Here is a 23,456-nt window from a genome sequence, read left to right as displayed (position 1 = left end):
GGAAATTGGTTGCCTGTTGTCACTCCGGTGACTGTTGCTGACATTACAGTGATATAGTTACCCCAAATGGCTTCTGGAACTGCCTACTTTTCCAGCGACACATTATTTTTAAATTCAAGTTGATAGTTCAGTCAGTTGAACATTGTTAAGAGCTAAAGATTTGCGAAGAACAGGAACCAAGTAACTAAGATGTCAAGAAGTTTCGGGTGTTGATGAAATATGCTCCATGGAGCTCACAGATAGCATGAATGAATTACAAAGTTTTAGAAAAGGCTGGATACCTTAAGTGGCTGGATGCAGAAATAGTTTTCGAGCCCGGTATTTCGAGTATTTGGCCTATGGCTTATCGTGTGGAGAGGAAGTAGTGAACTTTCGAGCAGTGGATCGACGTTTGCTCCGGCATATGGGCAATCCTTTCTATTTGGTTGCTGGGAAGTTCCAATAACTATTCCGGTTAACTCCAGACTTGACTGAAGACCTAATTTCTCAGGTTGACATCTTAGAAGTTCCGGAATAACACCGATTCCGACAGAAAAGTAGGTAAATCTTGCAATCTTCAAGCTAATTGAATTCTAAATTCTGCGTTTTTATTACAAGACTCTGGTTGCACTGCAATTTTTTGGCCGCAAGCGCCAAAATAAATTTTTGATTGAGTTGCTCGGCTGTGGCGCGGCTTTTTTGATATCCTAAATATCATATGTAGAAAAAGTATTAAGTAAATATTTTTCAAATAAAGAATTATTTTATTTTACTTACTTTGTCGAAATATAATTGAAGAAGCACTCTAACATGCAACTATTGAGCTCATTTTGATTTTCTCTATCACTTTGAATAAAAAGAAAAATACGGATATTAAGTGTTAGTTAGCATAAGTTTGTGAATAGCAAAATCGTTAGGGCAAACGGCAAATACTCTAGGCAAAAATAACAATTGTCGAATCGCTAAAAATTAGTGAATCGCACTACTAGTCGCATTTAAGGTCGCTTATAAAGCGCACACGTAAAAAGGGCGAACACCACTTGGAATAGTATCCACTATCGACTATCATCAGGGGTCTCAACGATGTTGCACTTACCAAGGTTGTTGTCGGAAGTACATCAGTAGCACCCACTTCACCAATTCAACAGCAACTAAGACCAAAACATGAAGCCAATGTTAATGAAGTGCTTCAATAGTTGGGAATATGGGCACAATGTAGTCAAGTGTCTATAGGGAAAGTATTCTGGAGGTTGCTTTGAAGCTTTGGCAGGCAAACATTGCGGTGGCAGACCATGAACGTTTTAACAGGACTCGGTACCGTCTCACAAAGCTCGAGAGAACCAAGAATGCCTAAAAAACAACGTTCTGAACTTCATAACGTGAACGCAATGGCTCTCAAATTCTCCAGACGCGAATCCGATGGATTATTCTCTTTGGGCCATTTTGGAGAGCAAGGTCCGAACTATAAGATTCACCAGTTTCGAGGCACTGAAAACAACATACCTGCAAGCCACATTCGGGCAGCTTGCGATTCGTCTCTGGACCGGCTATAGTCAAGGCAAAAGGTGGTCACATTGAGCAAAAGTAAATTGATTCTTAATTTTGTATTATTTTCACACATTTTTACTTTGAATTGAATAAAAGTAATTTTCCAAAATGGTGTTTTTAATTGGTTACACTTCGAGTCCCGGATGCTGTATAATCATTTATGCAGTTCTTCATAAAATTTGTGTTTTTTAATTTAAAATAAATGAATTTAATGTTAATTTGATTTAAAATTAATATGAATGAATGTGTCTTTTATCTGTTTTAGCACAATATGGTATATATATAGTAAGTATATGTATTTATTTATATGATTTGAATTGTTAACAAAAGTGTAGGAAGTTTTGACTCACCTTCAGTAGTTAAAAATAAATAAGAATGACGAAACATATGGATGTTCGTATATATGTATTGAACATAATTATTTATTTTGACAGATATGTTATCATTGACGAACATTTAAGTAAGAAATATGTCTTGCCATTAAAGCTACATATATGCATACATATATGGAGCGTCAAAACTTGAACGCTCACACTTTCTAACAAGCTAACACTCGACATATCCATCCAGAGGCACCCAAACTTAAAAAGCTATTGATGTATGTATTATATATAATTTTAAGTTCTTAGCGCATGCATATGCATAGGTTAAATTGACGAGCATTCTACAACTATTATTATTATTGCGTATTATACAAAAGTGAGTTATATCTTAAATTTATCTTTATACATACAAATATACATGTATCGGAGTACATAGCGCTTAAACGATTTCAATGAAGAGGAATAGAAATAAATCTTAACTGACGCCATCAAATGGCACACAGCCGATAATGCGCAGAATTGGAATTTAAATTAGTTTTATTTCTGTTTCAATTTATCTGTCTCTTTGCGCGCTTTAAATCCACGAAAGCTCGCTTGTATTTTTGTTGCTGCATTAATAGCAGCCTTTTGCTGTTTTCGTACCAAAAATCCTCGGACACTTGCTTGTATTTTTGTTGCACATCGATTCTCTATGTCTGGAGTTGATCCTTTTGAACTCGAGGTTGAGGTGATATTTTGTGGAGTAGGAATATTTGTGCTCGTATGGAACGGTTCCTGAATTTTCTGCTGACAGCGCTGAGATTGACCATTTGGTGCATTGGCTTGCATCTGCTTTCTTACGCGATAACCACGAAATCCAGCTTGTATTTTGATGGCGGCATTTTCTTCCGTCTGAATTGTTGGATTAAAGTCGACGTTAGGCGAGCTCGGGTGAATATGCATTTTTGGCTTAGTAGATTTCTTATTTTTTTATTTCTTTGAATGCAGCACAAAAGAAATATGTACATATATACATACTATTACAAGTTCCAAGAATAAGTTCTTGTATTGCGTAAGCAATATGAAATGCTCACCGTTGCTTCACAAATTTATTTTTGTTTTTTTTTTTTCAAACACTTATTTAAGTATATGCTGCATATAGTACGTTTCTGACAACAAATTCATCTCTACGCTTTTACCCGTTGACTGTTTTGATTTGCTATACACTCACTGCACTACGTTTCGAAACAACCACATTGCTCCAATTAAAATCCGTGAATGATGCCACAAATGCTCCGCTCACTAAGAGGTAGCCTCATATCGCACTCATTGAAATTAATAGAAAATAAATGTACACATTTGGACGGGCATACCTACGTATTCAAAAATTGTATATAACATAATATGATGGCTGGCATTCTGGCTGTCTATACATATGTATGTACATGTACGCGTACCCTGCAGAGTAGTAAAAGATATTTCTGTTTCAGAACTAGTACGATTTATCCAAATGCGAACTACTTATCTGCTATCTTCAGTGCAAGAGAGTGTAAAAGTAGAAAAGTAATATTTCATATTAGGACTTTTTATCTCAAGAAGACTATGAATTTTATGTAACAAAGTTGCTGGTTCGAGTAGGACTGCAAGATGATGGGGGTTATGGCGTCAAATTTAAGTTTTCACAAAGCCTAAGTCATTAAAATTATTAAGTATGTTAAAGTGCAATCATTTAGAAAATGAGATGAAATCTGAAGAATATTTTTGCTTTTCCAAAGCTTTTCTCAGGAGGAATAAAATTCTCACTCCTCCATTTTTGGGCTGACAACAAACCCGAATCAGTAAGTGCTTGTTAGCCAAGACTAGCAATAATTTTACATAAATTAGGTCAATTTTACATGACAGAAAACATTCTTGAAATCAAAATCTCTTGACAGTAAAATTTTTCTGTTAATGGCGCGCAAATAAAGCAAAGCAAAGAAGTTTTCAATTACACAGACCTTCGCTGAAGCTTTGGCATATAAATTGCCTTACTCCGTGTTTAACGTAAGGTGTGCGGAGAATTGTAAAAAAAAATTCGTTTTGGAGAAAATTCTTAATTCTCCACAATCAAGCTAAGCGATTACAAAAGTGGTAGAGTTCAGATTAATTCGTTAGCATAGAAATCACGGAGTGCGGAATCACAAGTGAAGAATGGCAGAGTCATTAGGAAAATCTTAGTGGTCCGTTGCTTCCTATCATATCTTCACGACGTCCCGCAAATCCTACCGCAGTCGGTTAGAAGAGCAGAGGAAAAGTAGGCGAATAATAATATAAACTACCAACCACAAGGAATTATACACACAAACACTCAATTCGCCGTGATTTTAATTTAAATTTCTTGTCGCTTAGCAAGGCAAATTGAGTAGTAGAGTAAAACAGTAAGTAAGTAACAGTTACTTTATTTTTCGCGTCGCGACAAGTCTGACGTCAGCTCCCTTCGCAATACAAAACTAACAAAAGTAGGGGAAATTGCATGTTTGTGAAACTTCGTAATATTGTGATTTATGCGATTAAAACTAAACAAACTAATGCACAAATGAATATAAGTCCTCCAAATGCAGTTTTTACGTTTTTATGCGGAGGGCGCCGTGGCTGGAAAGTATGTGTGTGTGTGTGTATAATTTCTGTTTTTTGGTAAGTAATTCCCCTTCCTTTTGTTTGTTTATAGATGGACTTTTATTCGGAAGACGCAATCTTCTCTATCATTCTTGGTCGCTTAGAATGAGTTGATTGTTCAGAATGAAAACACCTTCGCCATTATATTTGTCTTGTAAATTGTTGATCGATTACATTTTAACAGCAAGTCTCTTGCCGTTGAATAATTTGGTTGATTGATGTGACGGAACATGGTTATTGGTGATTTCACTCCAATAACTATTCCGGTTAACTCCAAACTTGACTGGGGACCTAATTTCTGAGTCTGACAGTCATCTTCGAGGTTCCAGAATAACAGCGATTTTGACTGTTTGTAACCTTCAAGCTAATACAATTCTAAATTCTGCCTTTACGTTACTAGTTTCTAGCTGCGTTGCCCGTAGTTGGGCAATGAAGAATATCGATGAGCCAAGTTGAGTTTTTCTATGATCCAAGTGGAGAGGCAAGCGGCAAAAGACTTTTTTTTCGAATTGCTCGGCTGTGACGCGGCTTCTTTTAAAAGCTGTCGTTGATATCCTAAAGCGTTATGCGTACTAAAAGTATTAAGTAAATATATTACTAATTTTAAATAAGCAATTCTTTCATTTTACGAACTTTATGCAAGTATAATCGAAAAAAAAACACTCAATATTTGATTTAACAGCTTGGCTAGTTTGCCTTTTTGTTATTCTTCTTCGCGTTATTCGCTCATTTTGATGTTTAATTGGCAAAGATGCCACTCTCTATCAGTTTGAATAAATATAAGGCCTCTTCTATTCGCCATTTCCCCGCTCGCTATATATATATATATATATAATATATTATATATGCTCGATTAACTTGACAAAAAATTTGCACGCGAAAGCAACAACAAAGTTCTCGAGTAAGATTCTCCGCTAGCGGGTATGGCTATAGCTCATTAGATGCACTGCCTTACCAATACATGCAATTGAAGGCGTTGCCAACATATGTTTATTTGTTCCAGTTGCTTCATCTATAAGCCACTTGCTAATTCTTGGCGAAAAAAAGAGGCCTATAATAATACAGTTGTTTAGTGTTACAGTAGTAGTTACATAAGTTTGTGAATACGACGATCCAATATTGGTATTGTATACAAAAATAACAATTGTCAAATAGTTAGAATCGAAAGTTAGTGAATCGCACTACAGGTATTTTGATCCCAGTGTGGACGTCGGCTTGATTGCTGCCTGCTTCTTAAGCTGAGATAAATATATAAACAATCTACTTCGCAATTAATAAAAATCATACAGTATTATGAAAACAATACATTTCTCGTTTTAAGACCAATGGTTGCTCTCCACATACGCTCTTATTGCAGCTAGCGCATGTAGTTTTGATCGTTCAGAGCTTTTTTCGATACGATCGTCCGTAATGCTTGAACTAATTTTTTCTAACTATTTTGTTTGTTAACTATTTTTTAGTTATAAAAAATTAAATGTTGAATTTTTTAATCGTAGTTTAAATTTTTATTTTGCTTTAGCTTACTGATACTTAAATATATGTACCTTACATAAACTTAATTTCACATAATATATAAACATGATAACTCAAACCATTTTTTTTACAGATTTGCTTGCATTTCAATTTTAAGTAGTGCCAATAGTGCATTTACGTAATTTTTTCTTTGTTTTTTTGCATTCTTATCGAAATGTGGCAGCAATGTTTCGCAGCTTCTCAATATTCAGACAATGGAATTGGCTGCTGGCGTCTGAAATATAGATATACAAACACATAAAGCAATTTATTTTCCCGCATCCTCTTTTTTCAATAATATGTCGTTACCTCATTAGGGGGCGTCCATAAATTACGTGAGGTGTTTTTTTCAATTTTCTGACCCTCCCTCCCCCCCTGGTGAGATGTCGTGAGATTTTATTCAACCCCCTCCCCCATCCCCCAATCTCACGTGAGATTTTTCAAAATGTGGGTTTCTTATGTAAAAGCGTTGGATTGTTATTGTAAAAAGAAAAAAAATTTGCTTCGTGCTTTTATTTACGACTAGTTAAGACTAGTAATCAATATTGCTGAGAGTTATAAGTGTAATGAAAATTCAACAATACTCGCAGAAGACTTAAATCGTAACTACTGCGATTAAAAAAAGAATATCTACTCTAATTCAGTCCATGGAGAATCATGCGCGGTTTCAAGAGAGACTATTGGGACCAACATGTCCATATGATTTTCAGTAAAATCATGTGCTCCTTCAACTTCGTTCTAATCTAGCCACTCTAAGCCGTTGACGCTTGCGCACAGTAACTCATTAGCTCGTCTTGTGACAATCCGTGAGGGTCGCACTTTGCGGAACATACGCGCTTGCTTAGCTGGTGCAATGTGAGCTGCTCTCCTGTGCTCTGCAGCTCTTGTGATAGATGCGAAGTAAGTACCGCATGTACTGCAGCATATTTTCTTTAAATCATCACGTATACTTGGGCAATAGAGATCAATAGGCGTGCTGATGAAGGCATTCAGCGGTTGAATCGGTACGCGTATTAGAAATGGAGCAAAAGATTTTCCGTCATTTTCTTTAAAGTCCGGAATTGTCAAACGTCAACCTGAGTGATAGGGCGTTCGGCTCATAGTGGCGCGAAAACAACCGACGGGCTACACTGTACCGCAAATTCAGATTAAATTGAGCTATTTGGTATAAAACAAATATGGTGGTTTGACAGTAGTAATGTATAACGTCGAAGTATGAATGAAATTATTTTCTTTCGAACGAATTAGTGAATGATCTTAATCATACTACGATTACGCTTGAGATTAAATCTTAAGCATGTACAATTTTTTTGTTTCAATCAGAAAAAAAATTGCGTGATATTGGCCGAGACCCCCCCCCCCCCCACTCTCCAACGTAAGATTAGATGAGATTTTACTCGACCCCCTCCCCCCCTTAAACATCTCACGTAATTTATGGACGCCCCCTTATCTGTTATCTTAAAATACAATTACAAAATTAATATAATAATATTAAATATAGACACCATTTTAGAATTGAAGCAATTCATACTTCACAATAAAAAAGTAAACACACAAATTACAGTTTAAACCAGGGCTTGCATTAAACTGCTAATCCGGAAAAAAAGAAAAGATTTGTTTCATTACTGCAAGTTTAGATAATTATAGATTAAGCTAATGACATGAAGAAATTAATTAATTTCATAAGCGTTCCGGGTTATTATCGTGATCGCGTGTCTGAATAAATTGGTCGAAAATATTTACAAAAATACTGTCCATGACTTTGATACTGAGAAAATATATTATGTAAAGGCAAAAACAGGTTGGATGGGCTGATACGAGTACAAATTATTAGAAGCTCTAATGAAAAAACGTGGCATAACTTGAGAAATTCTTACTAAATTGTTGTTAGATGATAGCCAAGATTTGTTTAAAGTGAGCACGACGATTCATCATGAAGATTATTCTGTCGTTAGGTCAGATGATACTGAAGTACATATGTACATCGAAAGAAAAAACTAATAACTTTTATTTCGGAAGGTGGCTCGTGCAGTGAAAATGCTATACTTACAAGTGTAAAGAAGTTGATACCGCTATGTATTGTACCTTCTATTAATGAAACTTACGGCAATATCCAAATGCACTTCAATTTAACAAAGGTAGTAAAAAATTAAGAGTTTTTATGTTATTTTATGAATGATAACCATTCCCGTGAATTTGTCACATACAGTAGGTTCTGTTTTTATGCGGCTTTTTTTTATGCGGTTGTGAAATAGTGCGGTTTTTTTTTTTAATTACAAAATGCATGTCGACCTATCGGGAATTGTACATATAAACAAGATTCTAAACCAGCTAAGCAAAAACTCATCACAGATTACATCAGAAATGCAAACCCTACAAGTATGGAACCGCCTGCATAACTATCCAGATCAGACGTATACATTTCCTCAAGTGACGAAAGTGATTTTACGCCAAATCCTAAACGAACGCGCAACATGTGGGTATTGTCTGATTCTATTTCTGACTTAAATTGATTTTTCGATTCTGACGTTTCTTAAATAAAGATATAATTTTCAAATTTATTACATTATTTCAGATTTATGCGGTTTTAGCACTTTTGAAACGTATCTATAGTTTTACTATAGAACTAGTAGCTTTTTTTATGCTGTTTCTTGCGGAACGTATCTACCGCATAAAAACAGAACCTACTGTATTGGCAATGCATGTGATTGGGATGTATGTATGTATATGTGCCTAGTTACCGAGTTCGTTATATACATACTGTATTTCATGGTATTTTTGTTTGTACATCTTAATTTTTTTATGATTTGAATAAAAATTCGTTTAAATAAATCTACACTTGTTATATTAAAAAGAATTTAGCATGTTTACATAGAAGCGTCTACCGGCAGCAAAGCGAAATTTCGATAGGCATCGGAAGAGCATCACTAGCCAACTTCGGTATCTCCAGACCTGGCCCGATCTCGTAATCTGTTGCCGAAAAATTATACACGCAAACTTTTTCGTATAGTTTCATTGAAATGCCGTACGTTTTTACCCAATCTTTTCTTTTCATTTTGTCTTTTAGCATACTATGAACAAACTTAACGGCCCGTGGGCAAACCACGTTTTGTGGCACAACAAAAACAGTATCGCCTGCTATCTTTTTTGTAAAAGTTAAATTTCTATGCTTTTGAGTACTTTTTCTTTAGAACTCGCTCTGAAATAAAAAGTAGATTTCCTAAAAGGACTTCAAGGATTTATTAAGTAACTCAAGCAGGCTGGCACGGGGTAAAAATTAGACATTTTAAATCACTTTTAATTATTTTTTCATGAGCATAGGTGACATAAATACACGTGCAGAGGACATAAATTTAAAATAAGCAACACGCATACCTTTCTTAAAAGTTTTGCCCATTCCTTACACAATTTTTAACGAAATTTAATGAAAAAAATTTGGTTCTTTCGTCTTTTCACAGGCTTTACATTTATGTATGTGCAACCCATGATCGAATAATAAAAGGTTTGCTCAGTAAGCAGCTTTCTCGTGACAAATCTTTGCAAATCGGCTCCCTTGGCACTGGCTTACTAACTCTAGAAATTCGTTTTCAAAAGGTTGTGCTTATGAGCAAGAACTTACTCGGTATGTCCAGGATCAGTACGATATGGAATACAGCCTGACATAACGCTTAATTCAGGATATCATAGTTTCAGAATTTTTTTCGAGCTATGCGCAATGCCTTGGTCTACTTTAAGTTGATTTGAAAATACATAAATTATCTACAAAAGTTCGTTTAGCAATACGTTGCAAGCAATATACAACAAGTCCTTCCTCCTTTTTGTGGTGTGGGCTTGATATTTTCTATAAATAGAGAAACCTACAATTTTTCTATCTCACCTCCGAACCTCAGAACTTCTTCTTCTTATATAAATGTATTATTATTATACCCTCGACAGGCAATGACAAACCATGAAAAAGCTCATAATAAAAACCATCTGCGGTATGAAAAATTGTAACTGATAACGCGGATGTGTGAAAAAGTTTGTAAGCAAAAATATCAATGGCAACATTGTGTAGATACAACCAAACAAACACGCACACAAACCGATGTATTGTGTAAATATGTAACTAAAAGAACGCGGTTGTTCTCCACGGGATGAGTTTTGCTCAATTTTGTGCTCTCTAGAGGCTGCGGTAAAAGACTACGATACGTCGGTGACTGTTTTCAGCATTAGTGAAGTAGTGTAGTTTGGAAAGGTGTGAGTACGTTCAAAATTTGTTTTGTCAACTAAATTTGTGGTGAATCCGCTTCTCCTATGAAAAAATTCATTAGGGTCCTACTGCTGTGGTAACATAATAGCGTTGAATTTTGAATTTGAAAAGGTCGAGCCAAGGAGCATCAGGTGATTTGGTGGCTCCTAAAACACTCAGGCTAAAGAGCCCATTATATTTAAAGCTCTGGAAAGGGGGTAGATAGTCAAGGAGGGAAGGAGAAAAGTATCAGAGAAAGAGATAGGAAAGAATAGAGACAGAAATAGAGATAGTTAGTCCTGTGAGAATTTTCCAGATTCTTTGGCAAATCTGTAAATATCCTCCATTTTAAGAAAACGAATATTACTCATTCTCATGACATCGGAACCCAATACTCGTAGCCTTGCCCTAGCAAAGGCAGGACACTCACAGAGAAAGTGCTCAGTGATGTCCGCCTCCTCCAACATAATAGCTTAATATTGGCGAAACTTCGCGATAGGTTTTAAATTCAAAAATTAATTCACATAATATAATTGTTTTGATATTGTTTTGTTTTGATATCACATTTCGCAATTTCCATTTGTATCATTTTATATTATATATTTATTTGTACATAAAAATATTTATATATTATATTTATATATTGTATATGTAATTGGCGCGTACACCCTTTCTGGGTGTTTGGCCTAGCTCCTCCTCCTATTTGTGGTGTGTTGATGTTGTTCAACAAAATGGAGGGACTAGAGTTTCAATCCGACTCCGAACGGCAGATATTTTTTATGAGGAGCTTTTTCATGGCAGAAATACACTCTGAGGTTTGCCAATGCCTGCCGAAGGGCGACCGCTATTAGAAAAAACTGTTTCTTAATTTTGGTGTTTCACCGAAATTCGAACCTACGTTCACTCTGTGAATTCCGAATGGTATTCACGCACCAACCTGTTTGGCTACGGTGGCCGATATTTACATATACAAAATATAAGCACATTTACATTGTCCATACAGTTTGTTATTTATGTACATTCAAATATTAATTTAAATTTGTTTACACTCAAGTAAAAAAGCACTTACGGGGTAGCAACCTTTTACCGAAAAGTATTTCATTTTTCCACTTTCTTAAATCCGACTTTTTGTAAGGGAGGGTCAGAACTTTAATGCCACAAGTGAGCAAACTTTTAATAATTGAATCATGTGTGCAACGTATACAAAAAAAAATTAAGTGAGTTAAGGATTATTTTTTTATTTTTTCTAGTTTTACATTAAAACAAAAGAAAAAAATTACATAAAAACTCTAACATGTTAACTTCAAGTACCTTATTGCATAATATGAATTCTAAAAGCATATGGTCAGGATGGTTGAGAAAGGTATGTACTCGTATGTATAACGTTTTTTTACTATTTAAGTCCCCTGTATAGGCATCATATCTACCTAGACCTACAATATTTTCAACTTTTATCCAAATGCTTAGAGGTCCCGCACGAAGGTGGCGGCAGCTGAATACTAAACTTTTGTCTCTCCTTGTATTGAACTGTCAACGAACTCCCAATCAACTATTGGCTGTTTAAATAAATTGAAGCGATAATATCAACTGGGTACCTTTTGTTTCTTATGTGGCCTTATTTATTGTTTTACTTACCTACACTGACGTCAATTTTTAATTAAAAATTTGCGTTTGTTTATTTTCATCAACATAGATGTACATATGTAAATATGTTCGTATCCATTCGCGTACATATGTAGGCCTACCCAACAAACAACAAAAAAATATTACAAAGTTCATAATACTAAGGCAATGCAGAAGTTTAATGGGTAATTGATGCAGTTATAAATTAACCCGCTCGCGACTTTCATACACATATCTGTACAAGAATTTGAAAATGTTTCTTGATTTTGGTTTAAAATTTAGAAATATAAAGTTGGCTCTGCCTTTTTAGTTGTTCTGTTCTCTTCGACGGCGAATCTATGTATTAAAGATGGTATCGGTAAATAGGCTGATTTTTTTTCTTTCGCCGTGTTCATGTGGCTGTCAGCACAGAATGAAACAAGAATTCATTCTTTGTTTTCTACTTGGCCAATACTTCCCGTGACAATCAAACATACAAAACATTGTTGTTGGTCTAGTGCCACCACCTTTAAAGAATAACCTTGGTTCTCTACTATGTGGGGGCGCGCATTTTTTTACAATCTAAACATAAATTCAAATTGTGTGTTGATTTTGGGGCTCTGCTGTGATCTTGACAGTTTGTACACATACATTCTGTCAAAAAAGTACCGCGAATTGTTCAATACAACGCAAATAATTGTTTAATCATCAAAATTTATTTTTTCGCCTTTAAAATAGGCTCCACTCGAAGCAATACACGTATGCCAACAATTAGTCCAGTCGTCAAAACACCTTTTAAACGCGTTTGAAGAGATCTTCTTTAGCTCCTTCCTATCCTTAATGGCCTCTATCGACTCAAAGCGGCGTCCGCGTAGTGGCAATTTAAGTTTTGGGAAAAGGAAAAAGTCACAGGAGTCGAGTTTTTGGTGAAAAAAGTGTTCACGATATGACACTAACTCTGCGACACTATAGAGAACAGTTTTACCAACAATCCAGCAAAAAATTTCTAGACATAGGTGCATATGTGTAACGCGCGCTTTTTAAATGAACGATTCCCGATATTTTTTTGACAGAATGTATGTATGTGTATAATTTAAGAAATGGGGAAATATTTGGAACGTACACATATGTGGACAGCCCAATTTTTGTATCATTTTCTGGATATTTTTCTAGCTTTTTTACAACAATCCATTATGCATTCTTTACAACAACTTTTTATCAATATGGCAAGAAAAGAACTGTCTTCAATATACAATAAGAACTCGATATACCCTCCCCTACTCGGAGAGGAATAACGAAGATTGTTCAGAAACATTCAAAGGAGAAAACAAAGTAAACATGACAGGGAGTTGGAGTATTTTTTATTCTTTTCGAAATGCTGACAATGATTACCGAAGAAATTAAACGTTATATATTGCATTGTTCTTCGTTCTTCCCGAATATAGGTGAAATGCGAATCTTTCTCAGCATAAATTTAATAACGTCATATATAAAATACCCTAGTGAAAGATGTATTGAGAACTCCGGCTTGTGTTGTGGCGTCATTGCTAATGGCACGCCTCTCTACCGCTTTGAGAAAATTCGAAGATTTATGCAAAGTTAAAGAGTGAAGAAGTTTTTAAAAGAGAAGGCCGTGGTTCATCATTCAACGTTACGTCAAACATTAATATCTCAGTGATTCGTTGGTACGACAATAAGTGTGTACAATTATTGCCCACGTACGTCGGTATAGGACAACCTAAGGACGTACGTCACCACTGCCGCAAAACGAAACAATTTATTGAGCAATCGTTAAAGAATACAATAAAACGATAGGTAAACCTCATGGACTCATTAGTGGCCCTCTATTGACATTATACCACTAACCACAGATTGTATAGTACATCCGAGTCTTCTAGCATACGCTGAACATTTCGGCTGTGAATGCCTGGATCTTGGGGAAAGAGATGCATCCTTCTGATAAAAATGAATATATATAATTGGCGCGTACACCCGTTTTGGGTGTTTGGCCGAGCTTCTCCTCCTATTTGTGGTGTTGTTCCACAAATGAAGGGACCTACAGTTTCAAGCCGACTCCGAACGGCAGATATTTTTATGAGAAGCTTTTTGATGACACAAATACACTTGGAGGTTTGCCATTTCCTGCCGAGTGGCGACCGCTATTAGAAACATGTTTTTCTTAATTTTGGTGTTTCACCGAGATTCAAACCTACTTACGTTCTCTCTGCGAATTCCGTATGGTAGGCACGCACCAACCAATTCAGCTACGGCGGCCGAAAGGAATTATTGGAATTCAAAATTGAGATTGCAAACGGTCTAATTTATTGTGAATCCAATAGGCAGAGTATAAAACGAAGCGGCAAAAATACGCAAGGTGGATGACTCCGATTATCTGCTGGTGATCACAAACCACATCACGGAAATAAGAATTTCGCAAGCCGATGCCGTCGAAAGGGATGCAACCGCAGGGCTTGATATAAGTGAATTTCATACAATATGTCTCTCTGTCCTGAATGTTTTGCGCAGTTCCACACACTCGAATAAAGATTAATTTTTTATTTATACTATGTAAATCTTAGGAGAGTTAGATGGGTAAGTGATGCGAACAATATATCCACTCCTCTTCAAATGGCCACCTCTACCCACTGTCCAGAACTTGATGTCCTCGACTTGGTACTCCTTGTTTTCGCTAACGAGGCTCTGTCGTCCGATGACAAGGCGATATAACCTTGTCAGCTCTTTAAGCTAAGGTGTCGAGGTACCCGAGCCGAGAGCTGCATAGCTGGTAGTGTCTAAATAACCAGTCTTTAACGGTGCCCTCCGATGCCCAGCCAAGGTCGGTTGTATTAAGTGGCTTACCACGGCATGCCGGCTCTGCCGTGGCGGACCACCCCTTCCGTGCCTACTCGTGGGACCAAATAGCGAATGGAGTCAAACATAAATAAAGAAAAAGAAGAAGTTAAGAATAAAACTGAGAGTGTGCTGGGTACGCTCTCTGAGGATGATCTACTTGCCTCCAGCCAGGAAACGATTGTCGAACCATGTACGAGAGGTGCAAGGCACAGCACCCCGCTTCTCAGAGGCAATGAGGTGGCCAGGGATCAGCTCCAAGTTGCCCTCGTGGACGCAGAAACCAATAGTAGAAGGTTGGTATTGCCCCTTTGGGATGCTATTGAGGGAAGGCTATCGAGTATGGTCGTCAGACACCTCATAGACAATAAAGGACCAGCACCTCTCTTCGACTCCGGGGAAATCTGTCAAGGTTGTCGGGTTATAAAATGTGTCAATCAGTTCTCGAAGGAGTTTCTGGAGAAGAGCCTTGCTACGGTTAGCAACACCTGGGAAGGGCTTTCGCCTTGGATCTGACAGCAAAAAATCATGGGACTGAGGGACAGATTCTATAACCTATTTTATGTTCAAACTGGTGGTAAGCCTAGGGCCTGTATTCTAGTTAGAAACACAATTAATACCGTTTTGCTATCAAATTTCAGTTCACCGGATATGACTGTGGTCTGGGTGGAACCATCCAGTGGCAGTTGCTTCTGCTCGGTGTCTGCCTACATGGCCCATGACAGATCGGCGCCTCCAGAGGAGACTCAGCATTTAGTGGATACTCTCCACCCCAAAAAAGAGAGCATCCTAATCGGATGCGACTTAAATGCTGTACACACCATTTGGGCAGCAGCGAGTACAATGAACGAGGTGAGTCTCTATTTGATTTTATACTTAGCCATAATTTACTTATCTGGAACAAGGGCTACACACCAATTTTTGTTTTCCCGGTATCGGAAACATCAAGAGGTTAGTTCTTGATATTTCTCTTTCGACAAACTCATTTGCTGCTAGGGTTCAAATTGGACGGTTTCCCGGAAGAAATCTTTTTCGGACAACAGGATGATTCTCTTCGAAATCGATTTCATTCGGGAAACCTTGTTACCACTTATGAACCCTAAAATAACTGACTGGTCTCTTTTCCACAGGGTTTTCTGCAAGAAGCTGAACAAGAGTGAGTTTTTGACTACCACTAGGGAACAACTGGACACGCAAGCTAGACACTTAGAGAGGTCCTATCAGACTCCCTTTAAAGTGGCCTGTCCAGTATCCTTTAGCAAGAAAGACTTTCCTTCCTGGTGGAGTGAGACGCTGACCGACTTGAAAGAGAAGGTTAGGAGAGTCTTCAAAAATGTTATTAAATAAGGAACTTTCAAGGTTACCGAGAAATTTTGAAAGAGTATAAAAAGCCATTAGAGATGCGAAGCGCAACTCTTGGAAAAAGTACTTCGAATCCATGGAATCCGTAAAAGAATCGGCCATACACAGCAGGTTCCTATCCAAGGACCACTCTTGTAACACTCTTATCAAAAGAGAGAATGAGGAGTGGGCTGAATCTGCAGGCGAATCTTTAAAAATCCTTATTGATGCCCATTTCCCGGAAAATTCAATTGCTGTAACGCGAACCGGCAGGAGGGGTTCCCTGAGATGTCCCTGACACCTGTCCTGTCCGTCAAGAGACTAAACTTGGCAATAGAAAGCTTTTCCCCTTTCAAATCTCCAGGTATCGATGATATCATGCCAGAATTGCTTCAAAAGACTAAAACCTTGGTAGTTCCCGTTCTTCAAAAGATCTTTGGGGCGTGTACCTCGCTAAACCACGTTCCTTCAAGTTGGCCTTCATTCCTAAGGCAGGAAGGAGGGGCCACGTCCTGGCCAAGGACTTCAGACCTGTAATTCTCAAGGTTGAGGGATCGACTATCACATCCGAGAGCTCTTTGAAGCCAGGCTTTCTCCAGCCCAACACCCTCTACCAAGTCAGCATTATATGAGGTAGTAGGGACCGTAGAGAAATCTCTGGAGGGAAAACAGTTCACTTTGGCGGCCTTTATAGACATAGAGGGCGCCTTTAATAATATTACGGCTGGGTCAATTGACACTGCTCTAAATAGGCTAGGGGTAGAAAGACCTATGGCTGTGCCAGGGGATAGAATCACTAGGTTTGTACATAGGGGTACACCGCAGGGTGGCGTCCTCTCGTCTCTCCTTTGGCTAGTAGCTATGGATGAAGATTTAACTCGCTTAAATAGGGGTGGGGTAAAGGTGGTAGCATATGCCGATGACTTGGTCCTAATGGTCTCAGGTCCCTTCCCGTCAGTAATGGCTGAAATTTTGGAAGGAGCGCTGGCTACACTTAATAGGAGAGCTGCCAGTCGCGGTCTCAAGAGTCAACTCTGACAAAACGGAGTTGATGTTATTCACCAGAAAACACAAGCCTCTACCTTTAAGGCTTCCAAGACTAAACAACCAGCGTCTTACTCTCTGACCCCAAGCTCCACTGGAAGCTGCATATAGAAAATCGAGTTAAGAAGGCCAATATAGCTTTCTACACCTGTAAATCTATGTTCGGCAAAAAATGAGGTCTCAAGCCACGTGTCGTACTTTGGATGTACAACTTAGTGGTTCTGCCAATTTTGACATACGGTTGCCTAGTTTGGTGGGTAGGTCTTCAGAAGGGTTACAACACCACTAAACTAGAGAGAGTTCAGAGAACTGCATGTGTGGGCATCACTGGTGCTTGTAGAACATGTCCCACTGCTGCGCTCAACGTTATTCTGCACTTTCTTCCTGTGTATCTGCAGGTTAAATCCATTGCTGCTCAGAGTGCTATTAGACTGAAGGAGATTGGCCTTTGGAGACAACTTCCTGTAGGACATAGTAGCATCTTGAAGCAGATATTCTTCTCTGTTCTTCGCACTGACCTCTCCATCTCCAAACTGTGCTTTGAGGGTTGTGCTAGAGCTATCTTTCCGAGCAGGCAAGATTGGAAATAGGGGAGAGTCGGTACGGATATAGATACTTCTGTTTTCACTGACGGATCCAAGATGGAGTCTGGAGTGGGAGCGGCCACCGGAATCAGCCACCATTTCGGTCTCCTTTAAACTGCCGGAAACAGGCAACGTTTTTCGCTAACCCCTATTGCAGAAGCTGTGGCGGCTAGGCGCTTGAGATTCCGTAGCGTGCCCTTTGGGGATGATTTGAAGAAATTCTCCAGCCTAGATCCCTTTTCTCTCCTCCGCTACATCAGCAGCACTGGATGACTGTAGACGGTTTTTTTCTTCCCTAAATCTTTTCACAAGTAGTGGTCTACATTATGGTACCAAAACGGCACGCAAATGCTACTTGCAGTGTACCTGGGGTACTCTTGCCATCTTTGCTAGCTATCTACTATATATATCTTATGTTTTTGCACTCATTAGGTAACGGTATTTCGCCGATGAATTCTAACTGTCCCACTTTAAGTGTGAGTAGCTCACATTGCATTTGTTGTATACTTATAATATATTGTATATTGTTATTGTTTTTGTTTGAAGGGGAGTTTGTTGTTATAAATGTACTTCTAATATGTTAGTATACATAAATAAATAGAAATGAATTTAAATATGTTTGTAGTTTCTTATTGGAGTTAAAAGTTTTCATATGAGTATAAAGTGTCCAATTTTGAGTGTGACTCACTGTACATAGCGTTTGGTGAACTCCAATCTCTTCTTTCTGTTAATATCTAAAATGTAGGGCTTGCGGCGTGGCACTTTTCTAAGATAACCAGCGGTATGCAGACAATTACGGACTGTTTGTGGGTTTACTTTTTTATGCAAAGACTCTCGAATATCTCGTCATAGAATCGTGGAGGTTATTTTGGGATTTTGAGCGACTGATGCTACTATGTTGCGTTCCGCACGTGAAGTCAATAATTTTCGCCATCCGGTTTGGTGGTGATTAGCTTGCAATTTACCAGTATCAACGTAATTAGCAATAACACTTTGCACTGTATAATGCGATTTGCCAATTTTTTGTCAATTTCGCGCAGAGACTTGTTTTCCATGTACAATTTAATTACAATTTTACGCATTTCTAATGGTAAATCCGCAATTCGTCCCATTTTGCCACTTTTAATCGAAACATTACGCGCAACTGAAACTGAATCAACGAGAAAAACTAAAAAAAACTATTTTATTTCGTTTTCAGCAATATTAGTAAAAACACAAACGATTTTTACTGTTACTTTTGCAGCAACAATATGAGCTGAGAATGTACGAATAAATGTTTTGCAGCATTTTGCTACGTCTGCCTGCTTTTCTTGGAACTCTTGAGTGTGAGTTGAAACAACGAGAGTTTTGTTTGCGGCAATTCATTAGGAATGTAACATTCTGACCCAAAATAAATGTCACAGCAAATATTTTGCGCAAAGCTTAAGTCTTTTACGTACTACGCAGGGTGTACCAATAAACTTTGTGACCACTGTATCTATCTTTGAATGTACATTTAAGTTTGTTTGAAAATATAAATTGAATAAAATTTCGTTTATCAAGGGAACATAGAGCTGCAGAAGCAAATCCCTTGCAAAATGCTGTCGGCTATTCGTCAATTTGATTTCCTACAGAAGCCAAAAACTGTGCAGAGCCAATATACTAAAGAGAGAATTCACTGTAATCAGCTCTGTTAAAAGTTTCACCAGACTTCTCTATACATTTACGTGCTCTGTGTGTTATTTCTCCCATTGCACAAAAATACAAGTAAAAACACGGTTCCTCCTCCTATTTTTTGACAGGCAGCCTTGGTCAGTTTGCCAGGCGGTCAAGTGTGTGATTGCTTGGGCTTTTGCTTGGCGTATGGGCGGGGTTACTATACCAAATTAGAATTTTTATTGAAATATCAAAAATAATAGAAACAAAATCCAAAATAATATCTTTCAATTGGAAAGTTTATATTAACAAATATTTTTAATATCTTTCTTAGCTCTTGCGCTGCGTTATCTTTTTGTTTATTTAGCAATTGTATTGTTATTTAAGCTTTTAAAATATAAAAAAAATATAAAATAAATATTTCTTAGCTATAATAATGCTTTTTATTGAGAAATATCTGAATTATTAAGTTATTTGTTAGACTTTTAGTACGATTTTCTATGAAATTTTATCATTTTTTATGAAACCATGTTACATAAAAAAACGTTTTGAAACAAGGTGATCTCAGCTGTAAGGAATTTTTGACAACCAGGTAAGTGTGTTTCTCCTTATGAACCTCTACAACGATCTCTCCCCCATTCTGTATTATTAGGGTGCTTGACGTCACACTTTTCAAAATCGCGAAAAAAAAACTAACGGTTTTGGGAAAGCGCCACTTTTTATATTCTTCTTCTCTTATACTTCTCCGAAAAATAAAACTTCCACAACTATTAAAAACTACTAAAAAATTTGGAACAATGTTTGCGTTTCCACGACAGTAGGTTATACGTTACCGAAACGACCCATTCCCCATATGTAAGTGTGGGGAATGTTTATGCTACAACAACAACTAAAAAATTTGAGGAAATGTGTAAAAAAATACACATTATTGTTCATTTTAACAGCAAGGTAGGAGCTTAGCTGAAAATTAGATCGAGACAGAGTCCTACTCACACAACCAAGGCGAATCTATACAACGTAGTGTCGCTACATCATCCCATTTGGACCTCATGGCCAAAGCAGAAGTATTTATATTTTCTTTCGATCATAGCCCAGAATATTGTAGTATTTGTAAAACTGATATCATTCCTATTCTTTTTTCTTCGTTCTATCTTGGTAGAGAAACAAAAAACAAAAACCTATTGTAGTTTAAGTAAAACATGAAATGTACACATTTTATCCTTTAACACACTATCAAATTATTAAAAAATAATTAGCATAGACGGTATAACATTTTACGCTGCATGCGATGTTGTAGCTCTCCTCGACGAATCATTGTGTGGATTACTTTAAAAATAGCACGTTCGTCGTACTTTTGGCGAAGAAAGTCCTATTGGAAGAAATATATTAACAAATTTTCATATTAAGGATATGATGCAATCCAACCTGAATCACGTTTTGCTCAGAAACTTGTGAACCAATAGCAAACCGACGTTTTAATTGCTTTTCTATACGGTTTAATATTTCCTGATCTTCTTCTGTGGCAAATCCTTCTACTCCAGCCAAACTGCCGGTCATTGCAGCATCTAGTGTAGACACTTGGAATAATCGTAATGCCTCATTTACGTGCTCATCCGTCGCAAAGGGAAGCAGTCGCATTTTGGCTAAAGATTCTGATATCCGAATAATTGCTTCTAATTGACGTACAGTGATTGGTATACTCAGACGTTTATCACTACTTTTTTCTTGTTGACCGGCTCCACTACGCATTAGAACATACCGGCTCTTGAGCTTTTCACCAGCTTCTTCACTCAATCGGGGTCCACAATGTGTACGACAATAATGAATATATTTTTTAAATATTCCTAACGAAATTTCCCCCTCTGCACGTTCTATCGGGATATTCTTGTTAGATGACAAATGAACATTAATTATATGTTTCGCCATCGTTATATCTCGAGATTCATTATGTACATCTTTTATAATGAAAATCATATCAAAACGAGACAAAATGGTTGGCATGAAATCAATATTTTCTTCCCCTTTTGTTTCGTCCCACCGACCAAATATAGAGTTAGCAGCTGCCAATACAGAACACCGAGAATTTAGCGTCGTAGTAATGCCAGCTTTGGCAATAGAAATAGTTTGCTGTTCCATAGCTTCATGTATGGCGACACGATCATCTTCACGCATTTTATCGAACTCGTCTATACAGACAACGCCACCATCAGCAAGCACCATAGCCCCGCCCTCCATTATAAAGTTTCGCTAATAAAAAGTATAATTTTAGAAATTGTGGAAACTAAACTTGGCATACATACCGTGGCTGGATCTTTCATTACAGAAGCTGTCAATCCGGCAGCACTGGATCCTTTGCCGGAGGTATACACCCCAATAGGAGCAACCTTTTCGACAAATTTCAATAGTTGAGACTTTGCAGTTCCCGGATCTCCCAATAATAAAACGTTTATGTCTCCACGCCTGCACAAACCATCAGGTAACCTTTTCCTAGATCCTCCGAATAACATACAAGTTATTGCCTTCTTTATGTCTTCTGAACCAAAAATACTTGGAGCAAGTGATTTGGATAAACGATCATATATATCAGGAGACGCTGACATCCTACGAAACGTTTCCTCTTCCTCTGTGGTAACGTTACTGTAACGCGATATAGCTCCAGAGCCTTCTGTATCTACTGTTATTCCTATAACGCGCAAATAAGGCGCTCGAACACCCACGACGGCTTTCTCGCGACCATCTTGACGAGAAGGCTTTCCAACTCTTCTAATAGAATAAATGCCCTGTATAAGAGCTCTATTACCTGGTACAACACGTTCGCATAACGATCTTTCGCAAAACAACTGTAAGTGACGAGGTATTTCGCCTTGCGGCACAAAGTCAGGTAACTCCTGCAACTTTAACAGTTGAAAATCTACACACTTGCATTTGTCTGGCATTATAAAGAATGGATCTAATGGACATTGGGGGCGTCCAGCCTGCTCAGATGTACACTTACGGGGAAGTGAAAGTCCTTCTAAACCTGGATTTACTTTCAAATTTGGTATAACTGTACTACAAGACTGGCACATAATTGACATTCGAGTAGCCTTGGCTTTGATACCTGAAGCCGACACAATAATCCCAGCTATTTTCACCAGTTTGGAAACGTTATCTGATTTCAAATTGCGTACACTTGTTGGGTTTGCGTTCGACATAAGTAGAATTTGAATATCATGTAACTGCTCTTCCTGCTCCGGTCTAGGAGAAGTTATCTCATCTGCAAATTCTCTAGCTGCTTCTTCAAAAATTTCTAAATGCTCCGTTGGTTGTTTGCTCAATTTATCTGCCAAAATTTCGTCGTAACCAGCTAAATCCTCTAATTCAACTTCCAGAAAATATCGTCCATTTAAATAATTTCTTTTTAAAGTATCTCTGAAACAACCAAAATGCATCACAAATCATTCTTCAAATATACTCCTTACCTGTATTTGTAGAAAAAGTTATCTTCACTGAATGTGCGAAGAAAATCTTTGTATTTCTTTTTGACGGCTTGCATATTAAGTTGTGCTCCATTTTGTTGATTTTCTCCCCCAAAATTGTCGGAGAAAAATACGCCTGCCTCGTCAAAGCCTTCCATTTCTAGATAAAGTTCTTCTATTTAACCATAAGCTTACAACTGCATTAGAATTATTCCCGCCTAAAACTTATAACTATATACATCTACATATTTTATCGATATTTACGATACCTTTATTTCTGGCGAACGATAATGTTGTGCAACCTAGAGTTTACTTCAAAAGCTATTTACACGGTTCCGCTCATGATGAAAAACATTGAGGTATACTAAATAACGGACCGACTCTCTTTGACAGCGTCAGTTGATAGGCTGACGTCATCTGAGATGTGTTTACAAAAACAATGAGATTGTGTTGGTCATATACGAAAAAGCAACACAAGTTCACTTCGTTACCGCCTGAAGAACGACTGATTGGACAAGTGTGAGAAAATCAAACATTCTTCGATCTTGTTACTTCGTTGCCCACTGAACCATAGATGACTAGGAAAATTGAGTACTTTAGGTGGCGCCTGGGCAAAACAGTTACTTTATTTTTCGGGATTTTGACAAGCCTGACATCAGTTCCAAAAACAAGCAAAAAAAAAATTGTAAATTCAAAAGTATTAAAGTAATAAACG

General features: G+C 37.5%; 2 protein-coding genes across 2 annotated transcripts; both read right to left on the bottom strand.

Moving 5' to 3' along the window:
• Window positions 1-1,915: 1,915 nt before the first annotated feature.
• Window positions 1,916-3,168, bottom strand: LOC128858126 (abnormal spindle-like microcephaly-associated protein homolog). Its single transcript, XM_054094127.1, has one exon. It carries the CDS (start codon window positions 2,790-2,792, stop codon window positions 2,388-2,390), a length of 405 nt encoding a protein of 134 aa, XP_053950102.1. The 5' UTR covers window positions 2,793-3,168; the 3' UTR covers window positions 1,916-2,387.
• A 17,296-nt stretch (window positions 3,169-20,464) lies between these two features.
• On the bottom strand, window positions 20,465-22,988 carry LOC128871893 (DNA replication licensing factor Mcm5). Its single transcript, XM_054114047.1, has 4 exons — window positions 22,745-22,988; window positions 21,584-22,694; window positions 20,709-21,530; window positions 20,465-20,652 (listed from the first exon to the last, which is right to left on the bottom strand). The coding sequence occupies exons 1-4, from the start codon at window positions 22,897-22,899 to the stop codon at window positions 20,536-20,538; spliced, it is 2,205 nt and encodes a 734-aa protein (XP_053970022.1). The 5' UTR covers window positions 22,900-22,988; the 3' UTR covers window positions 20,465-20,535.
• Window positions 22,989-23,456: the final 468 nt, after the last annotated feature.

This window comes from Anastrepha ludens, chromosome 2, assembly GCF_028408465.1.
Source record: "Anastrepha ludens isolate Willacy chromosome 2, idAnaLude1.1, whole genome shotgun sequence".
In the NCBI taxonomy this organism is placed as follows: domain Eukaryota; kingdom Metazoa; phylum Arthropoda; class Insecta; order Diptera; family Tephritidae; genus Anastrepha; species Anastrepha ludens.
The sequence above is the reverse complement of the archived record's forward strand: the minus strand, read 5'-3'. Positions and strand labels throughout refer to the sequence as shown.

Bases quoted from the DNA above. Each gene is read 5' to 3' on its own strand.
- LOC128858126 (XM_054094127.1), bottom strand. From the start codon at position 2,792: ATGCATATTCACCCGAGCTCGCCTAACGTCGACTTTAATCCAACAATT.
- LOC128871893 (XM_054114047.1), bottom strand. From the start codon at position 22,899: ATGGAAGGCTTTGACGAGGCAGGCGTATTTTTCTCCGACAATTTTGGG. The intron at 22,695-22,744 runs GTAAGGAGTATA...TGGTTGTTTCAG, and splicing joins AACTTTTTCTACAAATACAG to AGATACTTTAAAAAGAAATT. The intron at 21,531-21,583 runs GTATGTATGCCA...ACTTTTTATTAG, and splicing joins TAATGAAAGATCCAGCCACG to CGAAACTTTATAATGGAGGG.